The 19,331-nt window shown below is 39.3% G+C and overlaps 1 protein-coding gene and 1 long non-coding RNA gene across 4 annotated transcripts in view; one reads left to right on the top strand and one right to left on the bottom strand.

Moving 5' to 3' along the window:
* Window positions 1-19,331, top strand: part of LOC146398268 (uncharacterized) — a 139,038-nt gene that overhangs the window by 7,676 nt on the left and 112,031 nt on the right. The window lies entirely within an intron of this gene.
* On the bottom strand, window positions 350-19,224 carry WSB1 (WD repeat and SOCS box containing 1). Of its 3 annotated transcripts, XR_002337271.2 has the most exons (10): window positions 18,904-19,224; window positions 11,958-12,126; window positions 10,521-10,789; window positions 8,807-8,938; window positions 6,928-7,028; window positions 5,869-6,044; window positions 4,509-4,681; window positions 3,706-3,819; window positions 2,176-2,283; window positions 350-1,380 (listed from the first exon to the last, which is right to left on the bottom strand). XR_002337271.2 is itself a non-coding variant. In XM_021067462.2 (9 exons), the coding sequence occupies exons 1-9, from the start codon at window positions 18,941-18,943 to the stop codon at window positions 1,221-1,223; spliced, it is 1,266 nt and encodes a 421-aa protein (XP_020923121.1). In that variant the 5' UTR covers window positions 18,944-19,224; the 3' UTR covers window positions 350-1,220. The 3 variants fall into 3 exon arrangements, 2 of the variants coding, with proteins under 2 accessions (XP_020923121.1, XP_084841406.1); XM_021067462.2 differs by lacking the exon at window positions 5,869-6,044; XM_084985280.1 differs by lacking the exons at window positions 350-1,380; window positions 2,176-2,283; window positions 3,706-3,819; window positions 4,509-4,681 and having other exon boundaries at window positions 4,955-6,044.

The raw sequence follows: 19,331 nt of genomic DNA, 5'->3' as shown, positions 1-19,331 counted from the left end.
TTCCTTTCTTTGCTTTTCAAGTAATTATTTCTGTAGTAGTTCTCCCAGAACAAGGAAGTACAAGTGACTGCATTCATGAAGCATTAACTTCCAAGTAGTGCCCTTTCTCGTGCTATTTCCTCATTACCCTTCTTGTTTAATTTGCTTGTGGTGCACCATCAATCTTACATGGAGACAGACCAAAAAAGCATGAAACCTACCAACACATGTAAAAATCATTTGCGACAGTGTTTTTTTAACAAGTCTTTAATTAAAAAACTCAACAAAAATATATAATCAAGCATTTTACATAATGCATACATTCTTAATATCTGCAGGTAAGATAAATAACAGAAGGCAAAAGCAGACATACTATATTGCTTCTCTTTGGCAAGTCACCAATATTATCCCCTTCAGAAACACAGGATATGTGTAAAAAATTAAAAGCCACCCCTCCAAAACAAATTAAAAAAAACCCAAAAAACCATGATGGTCTTCATAGTCTTCAAATAACTGTCCCTTAGTACAAACAAAAAAATATTTAGTAATAATACAGTAGATGGATTTCTCAAATTGACTAAAATTTATAATACTTATACCACAGGGGTTAAAGAAGCAAGCTGCTTTCCAAAATTAAGGCCTGCAGCGGCAGTTATGGGGGGGTACACTTTTTTTCTGGTTATATCCTGGTTCTGTTTTCTATTTAATAATGTCACATTCAAATTCTACTTCTCTGACACTCCTAAGGAAAACAAAATCCTTTCCTAGACAAAAACTGTGTTTTACTTTCAGGTCAGTCACCTGATCCTCCCAACCAAATACACATATTGTATGAGGCAATTCACCTTTCTTAAGTCAGCATCTGCCATCTTACTCAATGTCAGGATAAAAAAAATTCCTTCCACTTCACAGCAAAGATACACACTGTGGCTCTACTGAAGCGATATATACATGTTGGAACTAAAAATTAGAAAAGCAAAGGGGTCCATTCAACACATAGCAGCTTATATCTAAATATATACATGTATGTATATGTTTTCACAGTTAAGTTTAGAAAAAAAATTTACAGTTGATATGTTCAGAAATAGTTCTATGGTCTATAAATAATATTTTAAAAGCTCAACTGATCAAAATGCAACACAAGAATGTATCATTAAATTAATCTCCTAAACCTTAAAGTAAAGCTTGAGGTTTGTGTGAAGTGTGTTGTCAGTCCCTAGGTTGAGGAAAGGCAGCGTCCTCTAAATACGGTAGGAGAGAAACTCTAAGACTTTGGAAGGAATTGGCAGCTCCTGGACTTCTTGGGTGGGCATCACTCTCCGGATTGACATACGACATAAATGTTGAAGGCTAGGGACTTGCCTTGGAGTGGCCCAAAAATAAACACTTCCATCATGTGTCCTAAAGAGAAACAAGTCACAAGCTCAGTTACCCAAATCCATATATTTCAACATCCCACAGCTCAAACAACTATCACCAAAACTTTGTATGAGAGCCACAAACTGCACATTAAAACCTAATTAAGCAGAATTCCCATTGTGGCTCAGAGGGTTAAGGATACAACTAGTGGATTTCCCGTCGTGGCTCACGGGTCACGAACCCAACTAGGATCCATGAGGACTTGGATTCCGTCCCTGGCCTCACTCAGTGGGTTAAGAACCCAGCATTGCCATGAGCTGTGGTGTAGGTTGAAGACGCGGCTCAGATCCCATGTGGCTGTGGCATAGACTGGCGGCTATAGCCCAATTCTACCCCTAGCCCTAGCCTGGCAATTTCCATACACTGAGGGTGCAGTCTAAAAAAAAAAAAAGAGTCCAAATAGTATCCATGAGGATGTGGGTTCAATCCCTGACCTCAATGGGTTAAAGATCCAGCATTGCCGCGAGCTGAGGTATAGATCACAGACATGGTTCAGGTCTGATGTTGCTGTGGCTGTGGTGCAGGCCAGCAGCTGCAGCTCTGATTTGACCCCTAGCCTGGGTACTTCCATATGCTGTAGGTGTGGCCCTAAAAAGAAAGAAAAAACAAAACAAAACAAAACAAAACCTAACTAAGGTGACCTACCCAATGATCTCTATGACAAAGTAATAGTATTATAAAGAGCCCTTATGGAAGATTTCCTGACAATAAAATACTGGCTGCTTTGACTAAAAGCCACCTTAGATTGCCTCTTAAAAGGAAAGAGAGATCTTTTACCCAGCAGCTAGAACACTGCCATCAGTAGAAAAGGCACAGCAAAGACCATTGCTCAAAGGTGCAACTTGCACTGGATAATCTTCATCAATTCTCCAGAACCTCACCATTCTGCAAAGGAAATAAATTGGCCAGTGAGTACCTAGTAGGAAATTTAAGGTAAAAGCAACTTTTAAAATTCAGAAAGAAATGCCACTCTGTGCTGAGTCACAAAATACAACCATAGCAATTAATATAACTTGCTTTGTAAAGATTTTTCAGTCTACACTAATTGGTAATTTGGATCAACTCACACTTAAGAGACTATAAGGTATGGCTGCCTTCATTTCCCAGTGTTCAGATCTATCATGCTCACAACTGGAAGCTTTTTCCTTACTTTCTTTCACTTAAAACACAATCAGGGAGTTCCCGTCGTGGGGCAGTGGTTAACGAATCCGACTAGGAACCATGAGGTTGCGGGTTCGGTCCCTGGCCTTGCTCAGTGGGTTAACGATCCGGCGTTGCCGTGAGCTGTGGTGTAGGCTGCAGACGCGGCTCGGATCCCGCGTTGCTGTGGCTCTGGCGTAGGCCGGTGGCTACAGCTCCGATTGGACCCCTAGCCTGGGAACCTCCATATGCCGCGGGAGCGGCCCAAGAACCAAGAGATAGCAACAATAACAACAACAACAACAAAAAAAAAACACAATCAGTATCTGCTATGTTGATAAAAACTTTTTCACCTGGGTAGGGTGTATCTCATGAACAGCAAAACTGATATTCAGAACCAATCTGAACAAACAGAAAAACAATTACTGCTGACAAAATAACTCTCCTTGTATGTAAAAATGAGTCACTTTCTGAATGGATTTGTGACCAAAATGCTTGCTTAAAGCTATATCCATGCACATTATATGAGAAAATAGAATGGCTATATCTCATTTCTGCTTCTTACCAATAAGCAGTATATCTCACTCATGGGGCATTTCATCTTTAGAGTCTCAATTTCAGTGGATAAAAATGATTCTTCTGATTCTTTTTTTTGGGGGGGGGGGCGCACACACACAGCATATGGAGGTTCCCAGGTTAAGGGTCAAGTCGGAGCTGTAGCCAGATCCTTAACCCACTGAGCAAGGCCAGGGATGGAACCCGCGTCCTCAAGGATACTAGTCGGGTTCATTGAACACTTAGCCACAATGGGAACTCCAAAAATGACTATTTTTACCATTTGAAAATGTCCTGCTTCAACCTTATACTGAAAAAAAACCTGTCAGCTGAGATAAAAGCTAATTAAAAATCTACCCAGTTTGCCTAAACTCGTTAACAAAGAACAAGGAAAAACATGCATTATCTTTAGTTTACACAAACACTGTTCAGGCCAATATTCTTTAAAAAGGCAAACCAACATCTCCCAAGGTCTTGCCAAGGGAGCCATTAAAACCCAAACTGCAGAAAGGCCCCCCCCCCCCTTTCAGCCTTAAGAATGTTTATTAAATAGAAGAATGAGCAGAAATCTTTAAAAAACAATAAATAGGTTAAGCTCTAATTCACACTTACTTATCATCAGCAAGGCTTGCAACATGCAGTCCATCATGACTAAATGATACAGATCGTACCCATCGGTCATTTGCTCCTCCAGCAAATATTGGAGTGGGTGGAGGGAACAGGTGCCTGAGGTCAAAGACATGTTTTCAGTGGAAATGAGAGTCACTTAAGAAACAAAACTACCCTAGGTACAAAGTACATCAGTCTTTGAATGATGTTTAAAGCGGCTTTAACGAACACAACTGAGAAGAATGAGTAAAGCTGATCTATCCACACTAATCGAAGTAATTAAACCTAATTACTTATTTCCTTTTTTACAAAGTTGTTTACGACCCTAAGTCCAACTTTAGTTTTAATTATGTTTCCCCAAAATGAAACCACTTCTACAGTCATATACTATGAAGTAACCAGATCTGTATTAAGAGTCAAATTTATCTGTAGAATTTACATGCATTATTCAAGTGCATGTAATTTTATTATTTTTTTATTTTTTGCTTTTTGGGGTCATACCTATGGCATATGGAGGTTCCCCTGGGGCTGAATCAGAGCTACAGCTGCTGGCCTACACCACAGCCACAGCAAAGCAGGATCTGATCCAAGTCTGCGACCTATACCACAGCTCTCAGCAATGCCGCATCCTTAACCCACTGAGCAAGGCCAGAGATCGAACCCTTAACCTCATGGTTACTTAGTCGGACTGTCTCCACTGAGGCACAACGGGAACTCCAGATAGACTAATTATTCCTGTAACTTCTTAAAAAGTGTCCTAACTGTAGAGACGAATTATAGACTAAAATAATTCATGCTGTACCCACCCAAATTCCATCAAAATGTCTCCAGTGTGTGGATCCCAGATATACACTCGAGTATCATAAGATGCCGTAGCCAGTAAAGCTCCATCAGGAGAAAAGTCACAAGCTACAACATCATGGTGATGTCCCTCTAGTTTCCGTATCATGGTATATTTATCCATATCCCAAAGGAAAACCTGCAAAAAAAGGCAAATGTTATAGCTTCATTCAGACACACAGAGGACAAAATGGCACATCTTAAACTAAAACTGCTAAATTTAATTAAGATATTAAATTAAACATTATAATTTATGAATAATTAAAAATATGCTCAGTGTCATAGATTAAAAAAAAATCAGTCTTTAAGTTAATTAAAGTAGACATGCAAATTCTATTTCAAATGTTTCTGTTAAATGTTAATTAAAAAATAAGCCTAAACACAAAAAAGGCAATGCAATTTAACCACAAAGTTATACTGAAATCCATTTATTCCAAAGACTAATTAACTAAAATATACAGAAATAAACAGGGTTAAGTACTACAAACCCCCTTCTTTTTTTCCAGAAACTACCAAATTTTTAAAAAATATACAGACAGAAAATGTAAGGTTAACAAATTGTTACTCCATTGGCATCTCCCTTTGAGATAATCACTTGTTTACAATAGGCTTGGGTCACCAACGTGAGCCTAGGAAGAGAAACAGATACTGCAAGCAAAGAGAATTTTCACAGCCAAATGAAATTTCTTTGGCAAACAACAGGATGTTAAACCACATTACAAAATGAAAATGCTAATTTACGAAAATAATACAATTAACATTTCTGTGAGTCAAGATTTGCCAATCTTATTTTTCCCAAACCGACCACAATCATTAGTCATTTAAAGTATCAAACTTTTTAATTACTTAGTACAAGTTCACACATAATTTTAGATTCTAAAGATCAGGAGTTAGACTGTGCAGAATAGCTCTAAACAGTACTCTAACATTTACTTCAGTCTGTTATGTTAAATGTGAGCTTGGAGGTTTATAACAATCCTAGTAAGACAATCTCTCCTCCTCTTGGAGTAAAGCAATCCTTTTTACTACTTTTTTTCTGCACAGACATAATATATTATTTCCATAGAAAAATAAACACAAATTTTAAATTGGATCTAAGACTTAAGGTATCTCTAGTATCTCAAAGAATTCCAAAAAACAGCACAGAGAAACCATTTGAAAGCCAATTACATTACATTAAATTGGTTTCACATGTCAGACTCCCAATTCCACCAGACTGGAGGATCAATTTACTCGGAGGAGTCAGTTGGTTTCACTGTGGGGAAAATCATTTTTAAAAAGAAAAAAAGAAAGAAAGAAAAGCAGAAAGTGGACATCGACCAGCACCTGTGTACGTACAGTACACCTTGCAGCCGAATGCAAGGTTACTTCATCCTATGGTAAAGGTCGCCCCCAGCCCGGTAGCCAGAGATGCCACTCTTTCTGCCCAGCTAACACCATTGTGCGCCTGTGTGCGAGTGGTGCCAGCATAACCTCAATCACACCAATATTGCTGCCACCACCTGTGACAGGGAAAGCAAGAAGCATATGGAAAACACACAGCCTAAAATAGCAATGTCAACATCTAGCTTTGTTCTTCTTATGATTTTTAAAGAACTAAACTGATTATTCTTTTTCTAAACTGCCAACATTTGCAACTATCATTTTAACACACTTCTTGGCTAAATAAAATGCATTTTAACCAACCTCCCACCCCCCCACATTAATTCAAAGTGTGATCGTCACATGTATTTGGACTTCAACCATTTTCATAAATACTTGAAGCTAATAAGATCTCTTTTTACTAACTCAGAGCTGGTACACAACTAAAGGAGGAGGGTTCATCAATACGCATAACCCTCTTAAGAGTCACTTTATACTTAATCTGCCTACAGGTATATTATGGAAGACAGATCAAATCAAATTCCATCTATAGTTCACTCTGGGACATATACGACTGCTATTTTTATTCTTATTAGATCTATAAGTTACTTTTTTCAGTTAAATGTCCAAGACCAGCTGGGACTCAAAACTTTTTAAACAGCAAACTGGACAAAAAAAAAAAAAAAAGGACAACAAAGAAAATAATTAGCAAGGGAATGTCTTAACATTTGGACTAGATCTCTTATATAGCACATAAACTTCCCTAGACCTTAGAAAGAATAAATTTGACATACCCCTTATTTTATGAATATCATCTCTATCTAAAAGCAATCCAATTTCTCACTTTACAATCAATAACTATATTTAATTTCCCTCATGCAAATTCTCCCCCATCATGAAATAAAATATTAAGATATTCAAGACACCGAGCACAGACTTAATAGGTTACTTAGATTTAAAATGATTATGCACACATCATTATAATCCAATTCACAATAAATATACAAGAACTTTGACACATACTGCTTTACTGGCTCCCACTGAACACAGCATAGAAGAGTCAGGAGAGAATGCACAGCTGTACACCCAGTTCTGATGGCCCCTCAATACTTTCATCATGTTTCCTGAACAAAAAGAAAATTACCTGTGTTAACCCTAGAAGCTACTTCAAATGAGCAGCACTTCAAAAATGGTAGATTACAGAATCACAAACTTCTACAGGGGCAGTGATTAATCTACAATAGAGGCTGGCTATATACACCAGCTACTTATTTTTGTACCAAAATTTTATTGGAACACAAATGTGCCCATTCCACTACAAGAGTAGAGTTGAAAACCTGTTGCAGAGAGAACATAGTTTACAAGCCTAAAATATTCACCATTTGGCCTTTTAAGAAAAGGTCTGCTGATTTGTACAGAAAATATATGATTTAATCCCCTTATTCTACAAATGAAGGAACTGGAACACCTCAATAGCAAAGTTGAGACTTCATGGACATCTTCAAACTGCCTTTTCGCCCTTCCTTTTTTATAACCTACATTCCATTCCAAGGCTCTTGTGCATTATACCCAAAGCACACAATTATGCCCACGTATATTTTAATGTATTTTAACTCTTAGGTTTTGTTGTCTTTTTTTGGGGGGGTGAGGCTTTTTAGGGCCGTACTGCAGCATATGGAAGTTCCCTGGCTAGGGGTCAAATTGGAGCTACAGCTGCCGGCCTACAGCACAGCCATAGCAACACAGGATCTGAGCCACATCTGCAACCTACACCACAGCTCACGGCAATGCCAGATCCCAACCCACTAAGCAAGGCCAGGGATGGAACCTGCAATCTCATGGTTCCTGGTTGGATTTGTTTCCGCTGTGACACAACAGAACTCCTGAGTCTACATTCTTATACACACAACTCAGGGAGCAAGGACCATTTGACATGCAAAAGAAAATTTTAATTATCAACAGTTTTAACTGTTCAGATCCCTTTACCCCTCAACTGCCAAACAATCAAAAAACTGATAAAATGGGAAGGTACCTCATAGTTTGGTAGTAGTATTATTGTATTATTCTATCAGGAAATGGTTACTATCCATAAGCTGGAACAAGTCTCCAAATGAGTGGTTTGTCTCCTACTAAGTTCAAGTTAAGCTACATTTCCCCAAAGCAGCCTGTCAACCTCCAGCTTGAGGTTGGTAGAGCACTAGTAGATGGTAATTAAATATAAGGTTTTAGTTAAAACTGTAAACTCCTTCATTAGAGGTTAAGAAGGAGAAGAGATGCTCATCTCAGGTCCTCTCAAACAAGGCAGACTCTCCAAAACTCTGTAAAAAGCACCACAATCATAAATGTTTCAGAGAAAGCTAAGTACTTGACACTGACATAGCTTTTACTATATTGGAAAGCAAATCTACTTTTTATAACTTCTTACTTAAACTATCCAACTTATTATTATGATTAGTATTGACATATAAATTCTGGCATATCAATTATCTTTTAATTTACATTTTATGAATCACTAAGTTATATCTTTTGTTATAGCAAAAATCTATTTAAATTTTCACTGAGCAAATGAAGTTAATAACCCTCTCTGAGATAAAGGAACTAAGCCAACACAGATTAAACCATAAAACCAACCCAGATTTTGTCCTCAGATAGCTGACACACATTTGTGTGATTAGTGTCTGAATAATATCAAAGCGTTTGCTTAGATCAAGTGCTGGCTTCTATTCTGCGCAAAATTTATGGTTTTGTTTGACCTATAGAAGGAAAGAGACCAAAGGACTAAGAGAAAAGGAAACTTCAGTCATTTGCCACTGTTAACATCATATGCCCCAGGTGTTTGCAATACCTCTCAGTAGTAATATCAAGACACTAGTTCTTTATCACAACCTGGAAAAAGACATACCATCATCTTTCAGGTCCCACACTCTCAGAGTTTTGTCTCTTGAAGCTGACACCAGGATCAAGCTCCCATCTGGAGCAAAAGTTAAATCTCTGACCACTTCAGTATGATCTACCAAGTTAAGGAGGAGTTTTCCTAAATACAACAGAAAGTGGGAAAAAAAAGGACAACATTAATAATTTTTATCAGCTTCCATTAAAAAAAATTATAGAGAGTTCCCATAGTGGCTCAGCAGTTAACTAATCTGACTAGCATCCACGAGGACGTAGGTTCAATCCCTGAGGCTTTGCTCAGTGGGTTAAGGATCCTGCATGGCTGTGGCTGTGGCTGTGGCATAGGCCAGTAGCTACAGCTCAAATTCAACCTCTAGCCTTGGAACCTCCATATGCCATGGGTGCAGCCCTAAAAAGAAAAAAGAAAAAAAATATATATATATATATGTGTGTATATATTCCTTCAATATATATATAAGAAAAAATACACAGTTTACCAAGTGTAAAAATGACTTATTACTGCTTTTACCATTATTTTTTAAAGATTCACCATTTACACTGTTTTTAAATGGATTACTTCCAAGATAGCAAAGCCTAAATTTATTAGAAAAGTTAGAAAGGAATTCGTGAGTGTGAACTCCTGGGTCAAGTCAAGTTAATAACAAGAAAATCTACATCACTTAAAAAATGTTTCTATAGGAATTTCTGTCATGGCTTGGTGGTTAATGAACCCGACTAGTATCTATGAGGACATGGGTTTGATCCCCTGGCTTTAATCAGTGGGTTAAAGATCCGCCGCCATTGCCGCAAGCTGAGGCATAGGTCGAAGACACAGCTCAGATTTGGCACTGCTGCAGCTGTGCTGTAGGCCAGCAGCTATGGCTCCGATTCAACCCCTAGCCTGGGAACTTCCATATGCTGCATGTGCAACCCTTAAAAGGTAAAAAATATTTTAAAAGTTTGTATACTATGATTTTAAAATTATAAGATCAAATTTTTCCTTGTTTTTTCCTTGATCTAGATTAAAAATGAACTGTCAAACTTCCCCAAACATACAAGTTATCCTACTATAGCCTAAATTTTCAAACATCTGTGGAAAAAAAAAAATTCTTTATTCATCAGAATTTTGTTTTTCTATGAAAATCTATATGCATTAATTTTTTTTCAAGAATTCAAATCTACTGACGCATTATCCCTACCCAATGTTAGTATCACCTGCTGTATTTAATGTACATATTGTTTTAATACTTATTTTTTAAAAACACTCAAATATTAGAGTACATACTATGAGCCAGAGACTATTTTAGGTAGTGAACAAAAAATTTACTTTTAAATGCCCAAATAATTTAACTTCTCAACCTATCTAGTTAAATTTTAGATAAAATGTCATTAAAACCTTCCAAAGGTTAGATGATTGTTAAAAACAGGTTTACCTTGAAAGCCTCTATCAATCACTAAAAAAGTATACATTTTGCAATTTAAGTGATAAACTAAATTACTAGTTTAAGTGATAATTAACTAAACATTCCTTAGATATCTCCTTCCTGCTACATATTCTCTAAAGACTGATCAAGCAATGTGAACTCCATTTTCCTAAATTAAGACTATGAGCTGAAGATGCTACTCAGTAAGTTAAAATCCACAAATCATGTGTTCTACTGCCTATGAGCTATGCCTAGCAGCATAAAATAATTACGTTTGCTCTTAAAATTTTAATTCCATACCTGTATATACATCCCATATTTTGATACGCCCATTGTTTAACCCTGTGGCAAGGAGTAGCTGATCCTGTCCAAATCGGAATCGATGCCATTCTATATTTACACAGCGACTCTGTTTTTCTGGAACTGAAGATCCAAAAGCAAGACTCCAGACGATATCGCCACAGTCTATAATATGTTCACGAGGCTTATTTTTCTGACCACCATCACTGTTTTGTCTTGACAACCTTAAACTGCTTGAATTGGTGATATTCTTGGTGCCATGCAAGAGACTGGGTAGAAAAAAAGGTCAAAGTGAAATCTAGTTATCATTTACTCTGTACTCCTATGGAGACTAAATAATAAGTGTTTATTAAAATAACAATTATTATAGTGATACTGAATAACAAGAGAATCCTTATAGATGGCACCCTTCCTATCGATAAGGATTCTATTATTGTATTGCAAACTATTACATTTAGAATGGATAAGCAATGAGGTCTTGCTGTATAGCACAGGGAACTATATCCAATCACTTGTGATAGAACATGATGGAAGATCATGAGAAAAAAATTTACATTTATGTATGACTGGGCCACTCTGCTGTACAGCAGAAATTGACAGAACATTGTAAATCAATTATATTTTAATTAAAAAAATTTAAATATAGATAGGAAGGAGAAAAGCTGCTATTAGCCTGTGGGCATGACCAAATAAATTCAGATTAAAAGAAATCCTTAGTGGTTGAGAAAGAGGCCAAGTAAAAAATAAAGCAATTTGTAATTTTTTCATTTCAAATTTTCAAACAATTTTATTTGCTTCAATATAGCCTAAATGATATAGGAGTCCTCTATCAATTAGGATTCCTTGTCTTTAACTCTAAAAAAGCAAAAGACAAAAACAAAAAAAAAAACCAAGAACATAAGATATTATGAAGTTGACATCAGAAAAGTATTTTAAACCTCCATAATAATCAGTAGTTTCCCATACTTTCTAGATTTAAAGTAATATATAATTACATTAATGAATAAAACAGTGAAGGTGAGCTAGACATAAAAAGCAAGGAAAGATTAAATTTAGTTGATGATTCATTTTAGAACTTTCAACATATATTTAAACTCAAACCCAAGCAGAGGGGTTGTTAAGTACAAAAAAAGTAATTACATGATCTATACACCTCTGTTATCTAATAAAATGTGAAATCCAAAAAGCATCACATAACAAAGGCCACCTCCCCTGACACATATACTGACACACCATCAAGACACAAGACACCAAAGTACCTAAGAAAGTATTCTGTAATGTCAGACAATTCTTCCCCACAAATTTTTCAATAAAATATTTGGGTTACGATTAAAACACATTCACAACAGTCTCCAAGAGAAAAAACAAATATCAAAATATTATCACTCCACTCAGAAAAAGTAAATTATACAAAGAGATAGATACAAAAAGTCTTACAAGTTCTTAAGGCACTGGGACCACGGAACAAGCTTTACTGTGCGATGTCCTTGAGACCAAGCAAAGTATGAACCATCTGGAGCAAAAGCAACCGTCCAATTTTCACGACCACATTTCTTGTCAAAAGGAGCTGCTGGAGCTAAAAGTTCACCTATAGTACGTGATCTCACTAAAAGGAAAGAGGAAAAATACAGGACATCATATATAACCAACAATGCATTTGAGACTGCATCCATATTTCTTTAGGAATGACTCAACTCCTTTTTCCTCTTCTATGCAGATCAGGTACAAAGAATTCTGCATCTACCCTTTGAGGGAAGATCCCTCCAAGTGCTGTGAAGACCCTTTAATGATATTAACTATCTCCCAAGTTTTGGTGAAGTGATTTTCCTAAAATTTCCCAAATCTCAAGCTGTTTTAAGTTCCACTTAAAAAAACTGGTCATGCCACAGCTTTGGTTCAGGTTGCAGCTTCGCTCTGAATTCGATTCCTAGCCCCAGAACCTCCAACTGCCGTGGGTGTGGACATAAAAAAAAAAAAAATTCAGAAATCAGGGGTTCCCTGATTGTGTATATGTGTATATGTATACATATATATATATAAAAGAATCACTTTGTTGCATAGCAGAAATTACAACACTGTAAATCAACTATACTTCAATAAAACTTTAACATTTAAAAAAAATTAAAAAATAAAAAATAAATTAAAAAACTGGTCAAATAACAATAATGTAATGAACCATCACAGCCAGCAATTAATGAAGTCCTGTTTTTTGCATTGCCTCATGTTTTTATCAAATTACATTTAAAATGCAAGAGACTAAAGCTGCCCTGCAAGAAAAAAGTATCTTCCGGAGTTCCCGTAGTGGCGCAGTGGTTAACGAATCTGACTAGGAACCATGAGGTTGTAGGTTCGGTCCCTGCCCTTGCTCAGTGGGTTAATGATCTGGCGTTGCCGTGAGCTGTGGTGTAGGCTGCAGACGCGGCTCGGATCCCGCGTTGCTGTGGCTCTGGCCTAGGCTGGTGGCTACGGCTCCGATTGGACCCCTAGCCTGGGAACCTCCATATGCCGCGGGAGCGGCCCAAGGGATAGCAAAAAAAGACCAAAAAAAAAAGTATCTTCCAAAAAGTTTGCAGCTTTCAAAAATCATGAACTAACTATATAAAATACGGCATTACAGCATTACTCAAAGGAAGCATTATCAAATGGTCTAGTCAAACATGAATATTCTTACCTTTCTCAAACCTGGGTCACAAAAATCACAAAACCCTCAGAGCTAAGAAGGGACTTAAAGGTTATTTAGTCCAATCTCCCCAACCAGTGCTTTAAAATGCATTATATTTGTGGTTCTGGAATAATGGTCCTCAAGCATCCTCCTAATGGGCCACAAACTGACCCAAAAATGGAAGTAATTATTTTGGCTTTTAAGGATAAAAAAATAAAAAGGAAAATTTCATACACTTTAAATTTAGTTAATAGTACTTAACCTCCTACTGTACATGTACACATGCAAATGTGGCTGGCATTTCCTTGATTCTGGGAAAGGATTTTCTTGATCGGTCTATCACCACTGCTGTCTTGGGTTTGTCTTGACTTTTTTTTGCTACTCTTCCCTTTTTTTAGTAATAATTCACCTTTGGTTTAGTTTCCCTATTATCTATTTTGTGGTTGGTTGTGTGATCAACTCTACAGTGTATTTTTGTTTTTGGCTTAAAATTTCCAACAACTAAACTTCAATATATTCTATGCACTGCAGTAGAAATGAGAACTACTTACACTCCTATTGCAAGAGCAGATATATACACACAAACCTCCAAAATGTACTCATTCAGGGACACTTCCAGTCTCAATGTGTTTTCTGCCAACAGCTAGCGTAGCACTTGGCATGTGACAGGGTCTCAGTATGTATTTACTGAATGAATATGAAAGCACACGTATGAGCTCCCATTCTTAAGGGACTGAACTATTTCTTTGCTCAATTCTTTGACACATCAACAAGAACTGTGGTTTAAAAAGTAAAACAAAATGGAAACCTGTTTTCCCATGATATTCACATATATGAATATGCATCTATTTTGGCACAGCTGAGATTACCAGAAAATTTCCTTTTGATAACCCAAGATCGTCCTCCTTGTCACTCCACCCACTCAGTCTGGAGTCTGATGTAAGAGATTAGCCTGATCCTGCTCCCACATGAAACTCGTATATACAATGAAGACAGGAATGACATCAGCAACTAAACTTTTTCACCAGGATAAAATCTGGTGAATTTTCAATCCTTTTAACCTGGTGAAAAGATTACATGGATTCAAGTCCATCCTTCACCTTCATCCTTTTCTGGATAAACCAGTTAGCAGTGGTCGTCAGAAGAGTGGTACCCAGAATGAAACACAATACTTCAGGTGGGTTTAATCAAAGCTGAACTGCCTCCTCACCCACCACCTAGCTCTGCCCCATTTCTATCAATACAGCATGAGGGGACATTAATTTCACTGGCAGTAACATGACTTTAATACAAAATTCCAAAACTGGTGACCCTGCACAATGCTTTTTGAAAGGGCTTGGCTCCTTGTTTTCCTTAACATTCCTTCAATCCCAGTCTTTTTTTTTTTTTTTTTGGTCTTTCTGCCTTTTCTAGGGCCGCTCCCACGGCATATGGAGGTTCCCAGGCTAGGGGTCCAATCGGAGCTGTAGCCACCAGCCTACACCAGGGCCACAGCAACTCGGGATCCGAGCCTCGTCTGTGACCCACACCACAGCTCACGGCAACGCTGGATCCTTAACCCACTGAGCAAGGGCAGGGATCGAACCCACAACCTCATGGTTCCTAGTCGGATTCATTAACCACTGCGCCATGGAAGGAACTCCTTTCTTTCTTTTTTTTTTTTTTTAAATATATTTTCTTTTTCACTTATTTATTTATTTGTCTTTTTAGGGCCACATCCATGGCATATGGACTTTTCCAGACTACGGGTCAAATCAGAGCTGCAGCTTGCCAGACTACACCACAGCCACAGCAACACCAGATCTGAGCCATTTCTGCCACCTACACTGAAGCTCATGGTAATGCCAGATCCTTAACCCACTGAGTGGGGCCAGGGATTGAACTCATGTCTTCACGGATGCTAGTCAGTTCATTAACTCTGAGCCACGACAGGAATTCCCAAGCCCACAGTCTTATATGGTCATTTCATTAAGGTACTTTATGTGTTTGGTCTCTGAATTTGCAACCCCTGTCTAAATCTTAAAAAAAAAAAAAAAAAATGAGGGGGAGTTCCCGTCATGGTGCAGTGGTTAATGAATCGGACTAGGAATGATGAGGTGGCGGGTTTGATCCCTGGCCTTGCTCAGTGGGTTAAGGATCTGGTGTTGCCGAGAGCCGTTGTGTAGGTCACAGACGCGGCTCGGATCCTGAGTTGCTATGGCGGTGGCTGGCAGCTACAGCTCTGATTCAACCCCTAGCCTGGGAACATGCAGCGGGAGCAGCCCGAGAAATGGCAAAAAGACCAAAAAAAAAAAAAAAAAAAAAAGCAAGTATTATCTAAAAAAGAGAAAACCCCTAGTCAAACTAGATCAATATATTTATTTAACTTCTATTTCGAAAGAAAGGACCGACCCTGGCATTCAACTTCAAGAACATGTGGTAAATTTGACTAGAACTCATTTCTTCTTTGGCAAGCATAAACAAGACTAACTTCCCCACAGAAGACTCAATTTTTTAATCTCATCTGTATTTTAAGATCATCTGTATTTTTCTTCTTTTACCTTGGCAACAATCACAAAACTCCCTCTGAGTAAAGAATGGTAATAAATTAACTAAAAAGCTGGTGGTTCAGATAACAAAGGCCATGAAATAATAAGCTAATTTTTCTTAAATATATATTCAAGAAATAGGGCCATCCTAAAAAAAAAAAAAAAAAAAACCCAAAAAACCTGCCAAATAAATAGATGCTATACCGTTAAAAGTATTATATTAATAATTGGTACAATATTATAACTAGCACAAGATTTATAATGAAGAAAAAATTTAATTAAACCTGATACACTACCTGCTGTTTAATGCTAGTATTCTAAGAAATGTATGATTTTTAATGACCTTGTATAAAGAACAGCTGCCTGCCATGGAAACTTGGCCATAAGATACAACACTACATTATTAATATCCATACAGTTCTAACCCATCAGCTGAGTCACTGCTCAACCAAACTAGATTTAGCCCCTTCTTCACATTCCTCCCCGCAATTTCACAACCAGAAAGGGAGGATCTGTGGCAGTGCCTTGTGAAAGAGGGCTGTAGCTCTAGGCAGGAACTCCCTGTCGCATAGATTTCTTTAATCATTCATGGAATTTTGCCTCCTCTTTCAGTACATGAGAACCAAACAACTGTAATTAATACCCAAGAAAAAAGGGAAGTCAGTCCTTACTGATAGATACAAACTACACAGTGTAGTGTTTAACTCTGTATCCAAATAATTTTTTAAAAACAAACAAAGAAACAAAAACCTGTTTAAAAAAACAAAACAAAACGACCTTTAAAAGGCCAAAGTTCTTTTAGATTATTTGGCGACTACCTAGTAACTTTATACTATATCTAGGAAATAACAATGAGACCTAAATACCGCCCCCATTTTTTTTAATTCAAAAGGCTACCTAGTGGATAGGTATCTACCTATGGATAGGTTCTACCTTATGCAGTTATGCTAAGAAGCTCTATCCATCCCTTATAAGAGAGGACTGGAAAGTTTTCAAAATGATTCAAGATGAAGTAAAATACAGATAAATGAAAGGCAGACCACTCATCTATGACACTACTGTGAGTACGAAAACAAAACACCATTGGACTGAGAATAAGAACTTCTGAGTTCTACATCCCACAGTTAAAATAAAAATTGGACATGAGGACTTCCTGCTGTGGCGCAGCAGGCTAAGAATCCAACTTCAGCAGCTCAGGTCACTGTGGAGGTGCAGGTTTGATCCCAAGGCCCTGGAGCAGTGGGTTAAAGGATCTCACGTTGCTACAGCTGCAGGTCAGATTCAATCCCTGGACTTCCACATGCCACAGGTGTGACATAAAAACAAACAAAAAAACTGGACATGAATTTTGTTTTCTGTTTAAAACTGTTACTAAAACCAGGATCAGGGAATTCATCGTGGCACATCGGAAAAGAATCCAACTAGGAACCACGAGGTTGCGGGCTCTATCCCTGGCCCCGCTCAGTGGGTAAGGATCCAGCATTGCCATAAGCTGTAGTGTAGGTCGCAGACAGGCTCGGATCCTGCGTTGCTGTGGTGGAGGCCTGGAGGCCGGCAGCTGTAGCTCCGATTAGACCCCTAGCCTGGGAACCTCCATATGCTTCAGGTGCAGCCCTGAACAGCAAAAAAAACCCCCAAAAAACAGCGTCGGGAGTTCCTGTTGTGGCTCAGCAGAAATGAACATGAGGATACAGGTTCAAACCCTGGCTCCACTTAGTGGGTTAAAGCATCTGTTGCTGCTGTGAGCTGTGGTGTAGGTCACAGACAAGGCTGGGATCTGGCATGGCTGTGGCATAGGCTGGCAGCTGTAGCTCCAGTTTGACTCCTAGCCTGGGAACTTCCATATGCTGCAGGTGTGGCCCTAAAAAGCAAAAAAGCCAAACAAAAAACAACCCAGGGTTAAAGCCCCCTCCTAACTTGCCATCCAACTGTATCCCTAAGAGGACAAAAGTCCAGAATTCTAAGATAGCTGTCTCTAAATATAAGAATTTACCAACATACAGTATAGGGGGCCTTTTAGCTATTGTTTCTCCCTTTCTCTGGAAATACCTCCTGCCAGTGTTTAATAAAGGCATACATTTAGTTGAAGAATAAGGAAATGCAAAGGCTCTCAGCTCAGTAGCTACCTCCAATTTTCATTTATTTAACAGCGGTAATTTCAGTGCTGGGCTTTGAGAAAGGGTGGGGAGATGCTAAATCTATTTTAATAAAAACTGCATATATTTAAATAAGGTGTATAACTTGACTTGCTAAGTTTAAATGTTTAGTAACACATCAATCAATGATTAGCACCCCCAACTTCCCCCAAAGTTGTTCCAGTTATTTCACCTTGTGAGAGGACTTAAAAAAATGTGAGGTGTTTTCCACTGAGCCACTGGGTACGTCCTGACACAGGACCGCCAACATCTATCAGCCGGTTTTCAGCTCGGCAGGGCTGGCCGCTAAGCGTTTCTAGACAGCCTTTTCAAGAGTTTGCTCCTCCGTAGATGAGCTTTTCTTCGGTCACTCCACCCAACCACCCTGCTCCTCCCAACTCTTAAGTGCACGAAAGATAACTGAGACTCCTCCCCTGAGCCGCCTGCTGCCTTTCTTAACGCCACACCAATTAAAAAAAAAAAATATATATATATATATATATATTGCTTTTTCCAGGCTGAAGGCAGCTCTTCGGCTGCACTTCCCCTTATAGTGATTGGTATACACGAAGACCCATCCTTTCATAACAGCTCAGAACACACAAGTGTACTTTTCCCCACTGGAAACTTGTAAGCGTCCCGAAGACTTACCCAGCCCGCTCCGGCCCACTCCAGGCCCCAACCCCCGAGCCAAGAGAATCCCTGCAGAACAGCCCTGCGCAGACCTCCGATGAGACAGCTAGGATCCCCACGAGTGTGTATCCATCCCGGGCCACATGATCACTACAGCCCTCCACTCGGCGCCCAGAATCTCTTTGCCTCTAAGATCCGCGCACTGCCTTCCGCCGTGCCCGGCGCACAGTAGGCGCGGCATCAAGGCTGAACCCATTTACCCTCAACGACACCCACTCACAGGGCCGCTTCTTCCCTCTGCGCTCTAAGGCTTGGCTCAGGCTCACTCCACTTCCTCAGACTCAGAGCCTCCTCGGGAGAGTCCCTGCCTCTCCTAAACTCCCGCGGGCTCACCGGCACCCCTCGCCCATCGTCCCATTCCTCACCGATCTCTTTCTCGTTGACCCTCGGGGGAAAGCTGGCCATCTATGGGGTACCGTCCGATTCCGGGGAAGCGATGCGGACGCAACGACAGAGAAGGGAAGGTTGAGCGCCGAGGGGCGTGACGCGGTCTGGGTCCCTCCCGGTCCCAGGGACGGAGGGGAGGGGCGGGGCGGTCGCGGCGGCTTCTGCCGACTGCCCCGGGAAAGCTCCGGAGGCCTCGGACCAAACTACGGCGTGAAACACAAACAATAGCCCCTGCTCCCTGCCTCACGCCCACGGAGTCAGACACTTCCCTCTACGCCGCGGACAGCAAACGAGACACTGGAGACAAAATGGCGGTCGGCGCGGTTAATATCAGGGATGCGGGGCGGGGTCTGGTGACGTAAAAGCGCTATGCCCCGCCTCCCGACGTTCGGGACGTGACGGCCAA

The sequence above is a fragment of the Sus scrofa genome, chromosome 12 (genome assembly GCF_054392235.1).
Source record: "Sus scrofa isolate SSC_HxYL_T2T_F1_AM1 chromosome 12, Sscrofa_HxYL_maternal_Yorkshire_Landrace_v2.0, whole genome shotgun sequence".
NCBI classification, from domain to species: Eukaryota; Metazoa; Chordata; class Mammalia; order Artiodactyla; family Suidae; genus Sus; species Sus scrofa.
The sequence above is the reverse complement of the archived record's forward strand: the minus strand, read 5'-3'. Positions and strand labels throughout refer to the sequence as shown.

What these genes read in the sequence shown, in the direction of transcription:
- WSB1 (XM_021067462.2), bottom strand. Translation starts at nt 18,943, where the DNA reads ATGGCCAGCTTTCCCCCGAGGGTCAACGAGAAAGAGATCG. An exon ending in TCCCAGTGCCTTAAGAACTT is followed by an intron (nt 10,790 to 11,957) that starts GTAAGACTTTTT and finishes TTTTCTACCCAG; the next exon opens with TCTCTTGCATGGCACCAAGA. An exon ending in GCAAGCCTTGCTGATGATAA is followed by an intron (nt 2,284 to 3,705) that starts GTAAGTGTGAAT and finishes TTTCCTTTGCAG; the next exon opens with AATGGTGAGGTTCTGGAGAA.